This window comes from Felis catus, chromosome E2 (assembly GCF_018350175.1).
Source record: "Felis catus isolate Fca126 chromosome E2, F.catus_Fca126_mat1.0, whole genome shotgun sequence".
In the NCBI taxonomy this organism is placed as follows: domain Eukaryota; kingdom Metazoa; phylum Chordata; class Mammalia; order Carnivora; family Felidae; genus Felis; species Felis catus.
This window is the reverse complement of record NC_058382.1, coordinates 5,000,669-5,015,877: the sequence shown is the minus strand read 5'-3', so window position 1 is coordinate 5,015,877 and position 15,209 is coordinate 5,000,669. Positions and strand designations below refer to the sequence as shown.

Here is a 15,209-nt window from a genome sequence, read left to right as displayed (position 1 = left end):
TCCCCCTTCTCCAACTCCAAATTAAAGTTCTGCAAGTATTGAAAATATTCCCTTTGTGAACGATCCACAGGGGAAGGCATTGAGTCCAAGATTCCTGTTGCTGGTGGAGTCTGGTCCTGCATAGCACTCAAGGAAACAAGTTCCCATTTAGGTCAGATCTGGATGCTTAATCACCTCTCTGAAGACCAGGATGAAGAAAATGCACAGATACACAGGATGGATATGAGGCCCGGATTAACTCCAAAGTTGTCAGATAAAAGGAAGACTCTTGCTGCTTAGAATGTTAAAAAGATACCCCATTTTCAGGTTGTTTCATTCCAATTTCATTTCAATTTATTTCATTAGGTAGATTTACCGAGTGATATGCAGAAACCATCCCATTTCAACTGGAACAATCTTTCTTCTGGGAAAGTTTCTCTTTGCCTGTAGTTTCTTTTTTTTTTTTTTAATTTTTTTGTTTAACGTTTATTTATTTTTGAGACAGAGAGAGACACAGCATGAACAGGGGAGGGGCAGAGAGAGAGGGAGACACAGAATCTGAAACAGGCTCCAGACTCTGAGCGGTCAGCACAGAGCCCGACGCGGGGCTCGAACTCACGGACTGTGAGATCATGACCTGAGCCGAAGTCGGACACTTAACCGACCGAGCCACCCAGGCGCCCCATCTTTGCCTGTAGTTTCTGATGAAAGGAACAGAGGTGAAAGAAATGTTGATAGGATTAAATTTTCTTACAGCTTGCCACCCATTGATAAACACTAGATATAGGCAGAGTATGACATTGCTCAAGGAATTCACAATTGCCTTCATGTGAATGCTTTGCTAGAGGCAAAAGGGAAGCTTAGCTTGAGGAGAGGCAGACTGCCAGTATTCTGTATGTCTTCTTGACTATCTGGAAATGCTTTAGAAACTTCTTTTATCTCTATGCCTCCAACTTAAAGCATACCAGCAGTGTCTCCTCAAATCCTACTGCAGCCCTTGGCGCCCACAATTCCTCTCCCTGTGCTTTCATGAAAACAGCTTTTTTGACCAAAGAGGTCTCCAGAATCCTTTCTTGACCACTTGCTCCCAACCCACATCCCACCCGTTGCCACTGGACAATGAAGGCTCTCACCTTTGTGTAGTAGAGATAATGACTTCTGGGAGTGGAGTATCTAAATCACTCGGACCTCCATCCTGTAGATTGTTAGTTTACTCCACATTCTTGATGCAAATCTATTCTTCTATTTAGTTTGTATTTTCAGAACAAGAAAAGAAGAATCCCATAGTTTACATGCTTGCACCTTCGAATCCTGAAACAGAATAGAGCAGAAATGAGGATTGAAACAAAAGCTTTCAATGAAACAGTATATGGTGGGATCATCAAGCACAATGGTCAAGAAATAATTCTGGAGATGTTGGATGATGCAAGATAGCTTATTGGAGTAGCACAGAGACTGGACCTGTGGGCAGAGAGAGCCATACGGTGGCTTCATGAAGCTTATATGTCCTGGGGGGAAGGGGAGCTGCACGCAGTATTAGATCACAAATGTTCCTTTTATTTTTTTTTAAGTTTATTTACTTATTTTGAGAAGGAGACAGAGCAAGTGAGGGGGGGAATGGGGAAAAATTGGGAGAGAAAGAGAATCGCAAGCAGGCTCCACATACTCAGAAGCATGGAGCCCTACTGGGGGCTCAAACTCATGAACTGTGAGATCATGACCGAAACCACAACCAAGAGACAGAGGCTTAACCCACTGAGCAACTCAGGAGGCCCTTCCTTTGAATTTCTGAGTGTAAAACTGCTTCTGCAGGATTTCTCTGATGATTACCATTCAGTTCAACGTTACTTATTGAGATGTATAGGCAGTCAAGAGACCCCTTAAGAATGTAGCAACCAGCACTTACTTGATGCTTATTAAAACTCTGCAGGCCCTAGGTCAGCCTTCTCTGGTGAAGGTGCACGTTTTCCTGTTTGTATCCCTCATCATACTAGATTCAGAAATAATAGCTGGTTTATGTATATCATTCAATGTGTTTGTGTTGACAGTGTGAATAAAAGACCTAAGCATCATTATCCAAAACTAGATTCATGAGTGTAATGTCATTGAAGATGTTTCTTAGTTTCCACGACCATTTTCTGCTCTTCCCTTGTTTCCTGTAGTTTGTGTGAGAGATGGGGAGATCGAGAGAACAAGTGGAGAAGGCGCAGAGAGAGAGAGGAAGAGAGAGAGACAATTTAAAAGCAGGCTCCCTGTTATTATCGCAGAGCCCAATGTAGGGCACCTACACAGGAGCCTGGAGATCACAATCTCAGTCAAAATCAGAAGTCAGATGCTTAACTAACTGAGCCACCCAGGTGGCCCTCCACTCTATCACTTTTAATATGTATATAACTGCTTTCTAAATGTATGGATGTGTGCATGAAGTGTAAAACAGGAGATCACTTTTGTGTGGACACTTTCTGGGTTCCATCATTCTTTTCAGCTTTCACACGTGTTACTAACGTTGCTTTAGGGTCCCGTCTGGATATTGACCACTGTGTCATTTTAGATCAACTCTAGGTCAGATAACCCGGGTTAAAACGGAATCTCTTCCATGTACTGGATGCTTGACAAAATATCCACAGAGAAATAGAATAACCTGTTTGCTCTCATAGATGATAATTGTTTATAATTATGATTATTATTCATTTTCCATTTATTTATGAAAAATGAGTAGATGCTATCTACTAAGTAGGAAATGCTCAGAAAGGCTCCTTGTTGCCTTTTTTGCTATTCTAGTAGAACCTGTGGTTGTTATAAAACCCATGTAGTTCCAAGTACTCCATGAGTTCCTGCCTTTGAATTCTTGCTCTTTGTTATTCAAATATCTATTCCCTGGCCAATAGGCTAATGTCTTGTCAGGAGTGCAGAATCTGGGCGCACTTGGGTGGCTCAGTCAGTTTAGCATCTGACTCTTGATTTCAGCTTAGGTCAGTAGCTCATGGTTCCTGAGATGGAGCCCCAAGTCAGTCTCTGCACTGTCAGTGGGGAGCCTCCTTGGGATTCTCTCTCTCTCCCTCTCTCTACCCCTCTCACACTTGCTCTCTCCCTCACTCTCTCAAAATAAGCATATAAACTTAAAAAAAAATAAAGCTCTTCAATGCACCATTGTGAAATTGTAATTCATATTAGAATATGCTACGTACATTGTAACACACCCACGCTTTCCATCTAAGAAATAGACACCAGGTATACTACATGATGTGAATATAGTATTTAAAAATGTGGATGCCTTTGTTGATGCCTTCATTTTATAAATTCACTTGAATAAACACAATATTTACACTGGTTCTTACCTCAAAGTAAGAAAATAGATGAAAGCATATCATTGTGTTGAAAAAGGTCTTCCTGCAGAAAGCAGGAAACCCCTCTAACTCAGAACCAGTTTTCCCAATATACCTAAACAAACAGGAATTCACTTCTTGGTGAGTCACAGATAGAATCTATACCAGCTGGGGTTGTCACACAAAGGAAATGTGATTTTCAACAATTAAAGAGACCACAGGGAATCACTTCCAAAGCAGAGACCCCAGGAAGGGAATGGTTTCATATATAGTCAGGGTGGAGAATTAGAGGGAGAGCCCATCACCTTATGTAAAGGTGCAGATCAGGTTACACTTGGGTCTGAAGAAAACAGTTGTATACAGGGGGGCCTGGGTGGCTCAGTTGGCTGAGCATACAACTTCAGCTCAGGTCATGATCATGCAGTCTGTGTGCTTGAAATCTTTTGGTTTGTGAGTTGGAGCCCTGCATTGGGCTCTGTGTTGGCAGCTCAGAGCCTGGAGCCTGCTTCCAATTCTGTCTCCCTCCCAGTCCTTCCCCTGCTCCTGCTCTGTCTCTCTCTCTCAAAGATAAATAAATACACATTGAAATGTTTGCTTTTTGAAAACAAGCAATTCCATACCTACTCTGGATGTTACATAGTAAATGAGGTTTGTGCTCGTTCTCAGGTGGAGAGTTTAGTATTATAATGAGGTCATGGTAACAATCCTCTCCCCGTGGTTGACACCACTGTCTACTTGCTTAGGAGTGAGTCAGGGGATGAGCTCAGACAGGGTGGGTATAAGCTCTTTCTCAGATGACATACCTTTTGTTGTATACTTTCTGTTTCCATCACAAGAGACGATGGCCCTGGGGTGTTGTTGCCTGAAGTAACAGATAAGGTTGAAAGAAGAAGTGAAATAAAATGAGGGACTAAGGGCAGTGGGTATCAACAAGTAAGCAGTGAAGGTCAGGTCTTGGGGTCCAGCTGGTGACATTAACTCCCTCCTGCATCTTAGGTACCATTATGAACGCTGCCTATGGCTACTTGGTAACTGTGGTATTTGTTGCAGGGACTGCTGACCTTCAGGGATGTGGCCATAGAATTCTCTCAGGAGGAATGGGGATGCCTGAACCAGAGTCAGCGAGAACTGTACAGGGATGTGATGTTAGAGACCTATGGACACCTCCTCTTCTTGGGTGAGGATAACTCCTTCCAGACTTCCCAAACCTCACTCGCGGGTTTGTTCCTTCCTTGGAAGACTGTCTCTTGGAAACATCCTCTTTGCATGACTGGGATCAGATGCCTGCAGTCAGAGAAAGAAGTAGAGTTTGTAGATATAGAGAAATATCTTCATGAGGTTTCCTTTCCAGCTGTAGATTCCCCTTCTTTACGGTGAGGTAAGAGCATGATCATCTGTAGATGAGTGGTAATTGTAAACATTGAGTGGCATAATATGGTACTGCCCACTTAAGCTCCCAACTGCTACTCATTCCTGTAGTGGTAGTACTTGGACATGAGGTCATGATGTGAACATTGGAAATTCCTGTCAAGTATACTAAAGGGGCTTTTGGACAAGGGCATTCAGAAATCATTTTCTGGAATTCTACAATGTCCTCTCTCATGTACTGAGCACAGTATTGGGCTGAAAGAATCTGAGAAACAGGTATGATCTTTTTTTTTTTTTCTAATAATCAGGCCTCATTGTGTCGAAACCACACCTGCTCATTTTTTTGGAACAAAAGAGGGAGCTCTGGGATGTGAAGAGAGAGAAGACGGTAGCCTCACCAGCAGGTAGGTGGGCATGAACAAAACAGATGACAGTGGTGATATGCAAATATTTAAAATATGGCTCAAGTAGCTCTCCTTGAATGGAAATTAGTTTGGAAGCCCAATTTTATGTCTGTCCCACTCATAACGGGACATCAGCTTTCCAACCCATCATACTCTTACATTCTCAAAGGATTCTTTGTTCTGCTCCAGTGATGGTCCATCACATCCACAGTGAGTGCCAGGAGACTCCCCTTGTGCTTTGAGTATCTCCAAAGTCTGAAAGATTCTCCTTTGCTTTGGAGGCCCTGGAGAATTCTCCATATTCTGAGAAACTGTATTGTAAGTCATTCCCAGTTTCTGTTTTCGTGAGAAGTGTGTCATAGTAGTGCTGGACTGAGTGGGTTTTGGTGTCCAAATCCCAGCAGCACTGGAGACAGGGGTCACGTGATTTCCGGTTTGTGCTTTCCAATGTTCCTGAGGCTATAATCTTTTTTTTTAATTTTAATGTTTTTTTTTTTTTTGAGAGAGAGAGAGAGGCAGACAGACAGAGCAATTGTGGGGGAGGGGCAGAGAGAGACAGAGACAGAATTTGAAGGAGCCTCCAGCAGTCAGCACAGAGCTTGATGTGGGGTTCGAACTCACAGACCACAAGATCATGACCTGAGCTGAAGTTGGATGGTCAACCAACTGAGCCACCCAGATGCCCCACTGATGCTTTAGGCTTAATCATACAACACTGAGATTCAGTAATTCCCTCAGATAAAAAAGCATTTTCTAAAATGAGAAAATCTCATGCTCTATTTCACTTCAGAAGCTTATTTTTCTTATGAATGATATTAAGAAATTTCCAATTTATGTCTTCCATTCCTCAATGGTGAAATAATTTGTCCATGTGGATTCTAATATTCCTACCAACATTAATGCCACAGGGGAACTAGAACACTGAGAACTTAGAACTCACAGCCTGCCATAAAGACTCAATGGGTACGTTATTTCTCAGTAATTTCATAATTTTCATCTTTTTTCTTGTATAATAGAAACTTCCTGTGCCTTTGTCATAAATGTTTTCATCTTGCGTGGCTCTTTATGAGATTCATTTCTGACTTATTAGATGAAAATTCTGACATGGCATGTGCATCATGAGGTATGAGGTAGATCATTTGGGTTGACCTGTTGGTCTTGCAGAGTTTTCCTGATATCATTTAGTTACCTGTTCTCTCTTCTTCCTCCATAAGTCTCTCTAACATGATCATTTGAATTGTTTGCCATGGAATAGTGGCTTGATATTTGAATAAAGTGGTTATTTTCCTTTTGGCTGTTAGACTGTGATTTACATATTTGTTCTGGACATTTATTTCACAGCTGTCGTTCTGTGTCCTTTGAAGAACATTAGCCACCTGATCCCAGTGTCACCCATTACAGGTTCCTTATTTCCTGTGTGCTCTCTGCTGGATCCCTCCACTAGAAGGTTGATATTTTTTCTCTGTTATTAAGTATCATATGGGAAGATGTGCACTAATCATCTCTTTTATTCTGGAAGCTTCCTCCTTCATTTCACCTTGTTTGTTGTCTGCTTTGGAAAATGAAGGATTCCTCCTATGTTTGCTGTAGGAATTGCTGTTTAAAGTAGAGATTGTGAATGAGAGTTCTGTCCTGTAAATTTCCATTTTATTCTGCCTTCATGTCCCATAGATACTCTTCCTTATCTCTTTTCTGTTGCTGCAAATAAAGAAAATGTGTATCACATTAGTTCAAATGCTGCAAATAAAGAAAATGTGTATCACATTTTCTGTTGCTGCAAATAAAGAAAATGTGTATCACATTAGTTCAAATGCCTTAAAATTGTGAATGTAATCCAGCACAAAACATAAAGGAGACCTAGACTTTTAATGCTATAGAAGACTCAAAAACAATACCTATTGGTATTTCTTTTTTTTTAATATGAAATTTATTGTCAAATTGGTTTCAAATTGGTTTCCATATAACACCCAGTGCTCATCCCAACAGGGGCCCTCCTCAATACCCATCACCCACCCTCCCCTCCCTCCCACCGCCCATCAACCCTCAGTATGTCCTCAGATTTAAGAGTCTCTTATGGTTTGCCTCCCTCCTTCTCTAACCTGTTTTTTTTTTCTTTCCCTCCCCCATGGTCCTTAGTTTCTCAGTATCCACATAAGAGAGAAAATACATGGTATCTGTCTTTCTCTGTATGACTTCTTTCACTTAGCATAACACTCTCCAGTTCCATGCACATTGCAACAAAAGGCCATATTTCATTCTTTCTCATTACCAAGTAGTATTCCATTGTGTATATAAGCCACTATTTCTTTATCCATTCGTCAGTTGATGGACATTTAGGCTCTTTCCATAATTTGGCTATTGTTGAGAGTGCTGCTATAAACATTGGGGTACAAGTGCTCCTGTGAATTAACACTCCTGTATACCTTGGGTAAATTCCTAACAGTGCTATCGCTGGGTCATAGGGTAGCGCTAGTTTTAATTTTTTCAGGAATCTCCACACTGTTTTCCAGAGCGACTGCACCAGTTTGCATTCCCACCAACAGTGCAAGAAGGTACCCGTTTCTCCACATCCTCGCCAGCATCTATAGTCTCCCGATGTGTTCATTTTAGCCACTATGACTGGCGTGTGGTGGTATCTGAGTGTGGTTTTGATTTGTATTTCCCTGATGAGGAGTGACATTGAGCATCTTTTCATGTGCCTGTTGGCCATCCGGATGTCTTCTTTAGAGAAGTGTCTATTCATGTTTTCTGCCTATTTCTTCACTGGATTTTTTGGTTTTCGGGTGAGGAGTTTGGGGAGTTCTTTTCAGATTTTGGATACTAGCCCTTTGTCTCATATGTCATTTGCAAATATCTTTTGCCATTCCGTTGGTTGCCTTTTCATTTTGTTGATTGTTTCCTTTGCTGTACAGAAGCTTTTTATCTTCATGAGGTCCCAATAGTTCATTTTTGCTTTTAATTCCCTGGCCTTTGGTGATGTGTCAAGTAAGAAATTGCTGCGGCTGAGGTCAGAGAGGTTTTTCCCTGCTTTCTCCTCTAGGATTTTGATGGTTTCCTGTCTAACATTCAGGTCCTTCATCCATTTTGAGTTTATTTTTGTGAATGGTGTAAGAAAGTGGTCTAGTTTCAACCTTCTGCATGTTGCTGTCCAGTTCTCCCAGCACCATTTGTTAAAGAGATGGTCTTTTTTTCCATTGGATATTCTTTCCTGCTTTGTCAAAGATTAGCTGGCCATATTTTTGTGGGTCTAGTTTTGGTGTTTCCATTCTATTTCATTGGTCTATGTGTCTGTTTTTGTGCCAATACCATGCTGTCTTGATGATGACAGCTTTGTAGTAGAGGCTAAAGTCTGGGATTGTGATGCCTCCCGCTTTGTTCTTCTTCAACAATATTACTTTGGCTATTCGGGGTCTTTTGTGGTTCCATACAAATGTTAGGATTGCTTGTTCTAGTTTCGAGAAGAATGCTGGTGCAATTTTGATTGGGATTGCATTGAATGTGTAGATAGCTTTGGGTAGTATTGACATTTTGACAATATTTATTCTTCCAATCCATGAGCATGGAATGTTTTTCCATTTCTTCATATCTTCTTCGATTTCCTCCATAAGCTTTCTATAGTTTTCAGGATACAGATATTTTACATCTTTGGTTAGGTTTATTCCTAGGTATTTTATGTCTCTTGGTGCAATTATGAATGGGACCAGTTTCTTTATTTGCCTTATGTTGCTTCATTATTCGTGTATAAGAATGCAACTGATTTCTGTACATTGATTTTGTATCCTACGACTTTGCTGAATTCATGTATCAGGTCTAGCAGACTTTTGGTGGAGCCTATCACGGGTTTTCCATGTGTAGTATCATGTCATCTGCAAAAAGTGAAAGCTTGACTTCATGTTTGTCAATTTCGATGCCTTTGATTTCCTCTTGTTTTCTGTGTGCTGATGCTAGCACTTCCAACACTATGTTAAACAACAGCGGTGAGAGTGGACATCCCTGTCGTGTTCCTGATCTCAGGGAGAAAGCTCTCAGTTTTTCCCCATTGAGGATGATATTAGCTGTGGGCTCTTCATAAATGGCTTTTATGATGTTTAAGTGTGTTCTTTCTATCCTGACTTTCTCAAGGGTTTTTATTAAGAAAGGATGCTGAATTTTGTCTAATGCTTTTTCTGCCTCTATTGACAGGATCATATGGTTCTTATTTTTTCTTTTACTAATGTGATGTATCACGTTGATTGATTTGCGAATGCTGAACCAGCCCTGATGCTCAGGAATAAATCCCAGTTGATCATGGTGAATAATTCTTTTTATATGCTGTTGAATTCGATTTGCTAGTATCTTATTGAGAATGTTTTATTTCATATTCATCAGGGATAGTGGGCTATAGTTCTCTTTTTTTATTGGGTCTCTGGTTTAGGAATCAATGTAATGTTGGCTTCATAGAATGAGTCTGGAAGTGTTCCTTCCCTTTCTACTTTTTAGAGTAGCTTGAGAAAGATAGGTATTATCTCTGCTTTAAATGTCGGGTAGAATTCCCCTGGGAAGCCATCTGGCCCTGGACTCATATTTGTTGGGAGGTTTTTGATAACTGATTTGATTGCTTCGCTGGTTATGGGTCTGTTCAAGCTTTCAATTTCTTCCTGTTTGAGCTTGGAAGTGTGTGGGTATTTAGGAATTTGTCCATTTCTTCCAGGTTGTCCAGTTTGTTGGCATTAGATTTTCATAGTATTCCCTGATAACTGCTTGTATTTCTGAGGGATTGGTTGTAATAAATCCATTTTCATTCATGATTTTATCTATTTGGGTCATCTCCCTTTTCTTTTTGAGAAGCCTGGCTAGAGGTTTATCAATTTTATTTTTTCAAAACACCAACTCTTGGAATCATTGATCTGCTCTACTGTTTTTTTAGATTCTATATTGTTTATTTCTGCTCTGATCTTTATTATTTGTCTTCTTCTGCTGGCTTTGGGGTGTCTTTGCTGTTCTGCTTCTGTTTCCTTTAGGTGTGCTGTTATATTTTTTGGGGGGGAGTTTTCTTGTTTCTTGAGATAGGTCTGGATTGCAATGTATTTTCCTCTGAGGACTGCCTTCGCTGCATCCCAGAGGGTTTGGAATGTTGTATTTTCATTTTCATTTGTTTCCATATATTTTTTAATTTCTTCTCTAATTGTCTGGTTGACCCATTCATTCTTTTAGGGTGTTCTTTAACCTCCATGCTTTTGGAGGTTTTCCAGACTTCTTCCTGTGGTTGATTTCAAGCTTCATAGCATTGTGGTCTGAAAGTAGGCATGTTATGATCTCAATTCTTGTATACTTATAAAGGGTACAGTGTTTAATTTAAAGTCTAGTTTGTCTGATATAAGTATGGCTACTCCAGCTTTCTTTTGAGTTCCAGTAGCATGATAGATAGTTCTCCATCTCCTCACTTCAGTCTGAAGGTGTCCTTAGGTCTAAAATGAGTCTCTTGTAGATAGCCAATAGATGGGTCTTGTTTTGTTTTGTTTTGTTTTGTTTTCCATTCTGTTACCCTATGTCTTTTGGTTGGAGCATTTAGTTCATTTACATTCAGTGTCATTATAAAAAGATATGGGTTTAGAGTCACTGTGATGTCTGTAGGTTTCATGCTTGTAGTGATGTCTCTGGTACTTTGTTTCACAGGATCCCCCTTTGGATCTCTTGTAGGGCTGGTTTAGTGGTGATGATATCATTCAGTGTTTGTTTGTTTGGGAATAACTTTATCTCCCCTTGTATTCTAAATGACAGACTTGCTGTATAGAGGATTCTCAGCTGCATTTTTTTTCTGTTCACCGCATTGAAGATTTCCTGCCATTCCTTGCTGGTCTGCCGAGTTTCAATAGATAGATCCATCACGAGTCTTATCAGTCTCCCTTTATATGTTAGAGCATGTTTATCCCTAGTTGCTTTCAGAATTCTCTCTTTATCCTGGTATTTTGCCAGTTTCACTATGATATGTCATGCAGAGGATCGATTTAAGTTACGTCTGAAGGGAGTTCTCTGTGCCTCTTGGATTTCAATGCCTTTTTCCTTTCCCAGATCAGGGAAGTTTGCAGCTATGATTTCTTCAAGTACACCTTCAGCACTTTTCCCTGTCTTCCTCGTCTGGAATCCCAATTATGCGGTATTATTGCGTTTCTTCATATCACTTAGTTCTCTAATTCTCCCTCATACTCCTGGATTTTTTTTTTTTATCTTTTTCTCAGCTTCCTCTTTTTCCATAATTTTATCTTGTAATTCACCTATTCTCTCCTCTGCCTCTTCAATCTGAGCTGTGTTCGTCTCCATTTTAATTTGCACCTCATTTATAGCATTTTTTAGCTCCTCCTGTTTCTTAGTCCCTGGATCTCTGTAGCGATAGATTCTCTGCTGTCCTCTATAGTTTTTTCAAGCCCAGCGATTAATTTTATGGCTTTTATTTTATTTTATTTTATTTATTTATTTTTCAACGTTTATTTAATTTTTGAGACAGGGAGAGACAGCATGAATGGGGGAGGGTCAGAGAGAGAGGGAGACACAGAATCTGAAACAGGCTCCAGGCTCTGAGCTGTCAGCACAGAGCCCACGCGGGGCTCGAACTCACAGACCCCGAGATCATGCCCTGAGCCAAAGTCGGATGCTTAACCAACTGAGCCATGCAGGCACCCCTATTATTTTAAATTCATTTTCTATTATATTGCTTAAATCGTTTTTGATCAGTTTGTTAGCTGTCACTACTTCCTGGCGTTTCTTTTGAGGAGAATTCTTCCGTTTTGTCATTTTGGATTGTCCCTAGAGTGGCACAGAACTGCAGGGCTCTTCCCCTGTGCTGTCTGGGGTAACTTGTGTTGGTGGGCAGGGTCGCAGTCAGACCCGATGTCTGCCCCCAGCCCACCGCTGGCCAAAGTCAGACTGGTGTGTACCTTATCTTCCCCTTTCCCAGGGGCAGGACTCACTGTGGAGTGGTGTGGCCCCTGTCTGGACTACTACCACACTGCCAGGCTTGTGGTGCTTCCTCTGTGGGATCTGGTGTATTAGCTAGGGTGGATCCGCCCGGTACACAGGGGCTGGAGGGGCAGGCTCAGCTCACCTGCCTTTGGTGCTCCAAGGTCCGCTGTGGGAGGGGCCCTGCAGCACTGGGAGGGAGGCAGACCCTTTGGAGGGATGGTTGCATAGAAGCACAGTGTGGGTGATTGTGCAGTTCAAGCAAGTTCTGTAATGGGAACTGGTTCCCTTTGGAATTTCAGCGGGTGGATGGGCGAGGGAGTTGGCGCTGGCCAGCACCTTTGTTCCTTGGTGAGCTGAGCTCTGTCCTCCAGGGTTCAACAACTCTTCCTCCCATTATCTTCTAGCCCTTCTGCTCTCGAAGCAGAGCTGTTGACTTATAACATTCCAGATGTTATGTCCCGCTTGGCTGTCAGAAAACACTCGGTATGGCCCCTCTGCATTTGCAAGTCAGACTGGGGGCTCTGCGTTGCAGGGCAGGCTACCCCTCCACTGCCCCAGCTCCCTCCCACCAGTCCATGTAGTGCGCACCGCCTCTCCTCCCTTCCTACCCTCTTCTGTGGGCCTCCTGTCTAGGCTTAGCTCCAGAGAGTCCATTCTGCTAGTCTTCTGGCAGTTTTCTGGGTTATTCAGGCAGATGTGGGTGGAATCTAAGTGATCAGCAGGACGTGGTGAGCCCAGCATCTCCTACACTGCCATATTCCCCTCCTTCTGTCCTCCTCTGTATTTCTGAGTTTGTGTGTTTGTGGTGTATTTGCAAGTCACAAAAATCTTTCTCCACAAATAGATGTATAATCTGTAAGTCACTGAAAACATTTCTTAGTTTCAGGGAGAGTAAACATTTTTCATTCTATCACTTTTATTCTTTTGTATTCAATTGGTAATTTTTGTATTTTATGTGGAATCTTCACTTTTCTCTTTATGTTACTCAGTTTCATGGTTTTAATATATTTGCATTACCATCACCACATTGAAACTTTCGGTAAACTTACTTTTAGGATTGTCTCTGTCTAATGGTTGGTGTGTTCCTCTTAGATGAATTTAAAGTTGGATAATCTGGATAAAGACACATATTATACTATTATTGCAATTTTGCCAGATATTCTTTTGAAAGATGCAAAACAACACTATTGTTCTCATAGATTACTAGGATAGATGGGTGAATTCATGCAAAACTGTATAGTCTGTACTGTGTAGTAAGTGTTTAAGGAGAATGGTTGCTTCTGCTCATGATATGAGGCTTAGTAATTTCCTCATTATTCTTCAAGTTCAAAGTTCTCCATGATTTCTTCTTGTGTTTTTCTTTTTTCTTGGAATATAGAAATGTGGCTCTTGAAGTGAAGATGTTGGCATGAGTTTCAGGTTTGTGAGAAATTTTGAAACTCAGACCCCACATAAAAATTGAAATCAGAATGTGAGTTTTAAGAAGATGCTCTGTTCGTTTTCATACGTCACACAGACAATGTCACATTGACATTGAAGTGCACGCGTAGCTCACCATCACTTTTTTATTATTCTGTGTCTGTTTTTTTCTGTAGTACATTATTTTGACAACTGATTTTGTCGTATGTTGTAAATTAGGAAGTTTGGTGCCACGAGAATACTCTTTATGTTTCAAGATTATTGTGGGTATATATTATCCTGCCATACCCATGCGAATGTTCCATTTGGTTGTGATCTTTCTGCCAAAAATGTCACTGGGAATTTGATGGAGGTCGCATGAAATCAGTAGATCACTTTGAGTATAGTGACAGTTGGATAATTTGAAGTATTCCAATGTAAGAACATGGATGTGTTTTCACTTACTTCTTCTTTCAATTCCTTCACAATATTTTATAGTTTTCTCTGCACCAGTTTTGACCTCTAGCATTATGTAGAGTCTTAAGTAGTTTATTCTTTGTGATGCTACTGTTACTGTAATTATATTTTGCGGGGGACTGTTCTTTATTGTGTATAAACCATGAATTCTTATTTGTTGGGTTTGTGATCTCCAATTTTGTAAAATTTGCTTGAGTTTTAGCAGGCTTTTCCAAATGAGGATTCTTTAGGGGCACTTGGGTGGCTCACTTGGTGGAGTGTCTGACTGTTGACTTTGGCTCAGGTCATGACCCCAGGGTCATGGGATCAAGCTCTGCCTCAGGCTCTACACCTAACATGCAGCTTGCTTGAGAGTCTCTGCCTCCCTGTGCCCCTAACCTACTTGCACACACACTCTGTCTCAAAAGATAATAATTTAAAATAAAAAAAATAGGGATTCTTCAGAGAAGATGATAGTATCGTGACAGACTAGGAGTACCCTACCCTCATCACATCCCACAAACACATCTAGCTAACCACCAAACCGTCCTACATATCCCAAAAAGCAACCTTAAGACTGACAGAGGAATTACCCAGCTGATGAGAGAGAAGAGGCACATCAAAGATTGTAGGAAGTATAGAGATTTCGCCGGGGGAGCAACAGATTATAGTGCTGCTGAAAGCAGGGAACTGTGGGTGTGGAGAAGGATGAGAGAGAGTGGAGCCCAAAGAAGAATGCACAAGGAAAACATTTCCCTAATGTCATTGTCTTGGAAAAGGAGAAGGCCTGCATTTTGTGCTTTCTTACAAACAGTGTGGTTTCAAGCCTTGAGTTTTGAAGTCGGCGGGCTTAGCTTGGAAAGATCCAGGAGGGTACTGCCCTGTCCTGGACAGAAGGTAGGCTCACAACCTGGGGGTAGACAGCATGGAAACAGCGATATGAAGAGCATTTGGGGCACAGATGAGTGAGATTATTTGATATTCTAGGGGCCCTTCAATGAGGTGCATCATGGGGAACAAAGGAGCTGACTTGTTCCATTTCCTTCCCATGTTCCTCAGCATGAACACAGAGCACCCTGAGAGAAAGGGCTCAGCGGGGACACTGGCTGCCTGCCTTGCTTACAACAAGCCCCAAGCCCCTATGCTCTGGTGGAACTGCCCTTCTCAGTCAAGCCTGACTCAATCCCAGCAAGGTTGGCCCCTACCTCAGGGGACCTGCATAATCTGCTGCCCACACCACATGTGACCACACAGTTCTGCATGGCCTCAGTTCTGGTGGAGTTGATGTCCAGTCTCATCTCACAAGCAGACCACAGCATAACCAGTCAAAACTCGCCCC

At 41.5% G+C, this 15,209-nt stretch overlaps 1 protein-coding gene across 3 annotated transcripts in view; it reads right to left on the bottom strand.

Annotated features, from left to right (window-relative positions):
- Window positions 1-721: 721 nt before the first annotated feature.
- LOC105261223 (putative protein ZNF720) overlaps window positions 722-15,209 on the bottom strand; it is a 61,409-nt gene continuing 46,921 nt past the window's right edge. The window contains exons 5-6 of one of the 3 annotated variants that reach the window (XR_006590796.1): window positions 4,109-4,589; window positions 722-1,290 (exon numbers count right to left, since the gene is read on the bottom strand). Coding sequence is in view for 2 of the 3 variants with exons in the window: in XM_045047145.1 (XP_044903080.1) it covers window positions 4,460-4,589 (130 nt within the window). In the remaining variant the exon portion in view is untranslated. Of the gene's footprint in view, window positions 1,291-3,916; window positions 4,590-15,209 lie in introns of those variants that run through there. The other 2 variants (XM_045047145.1, XM_045047157.1) reach the window with 2 other exon arrangements.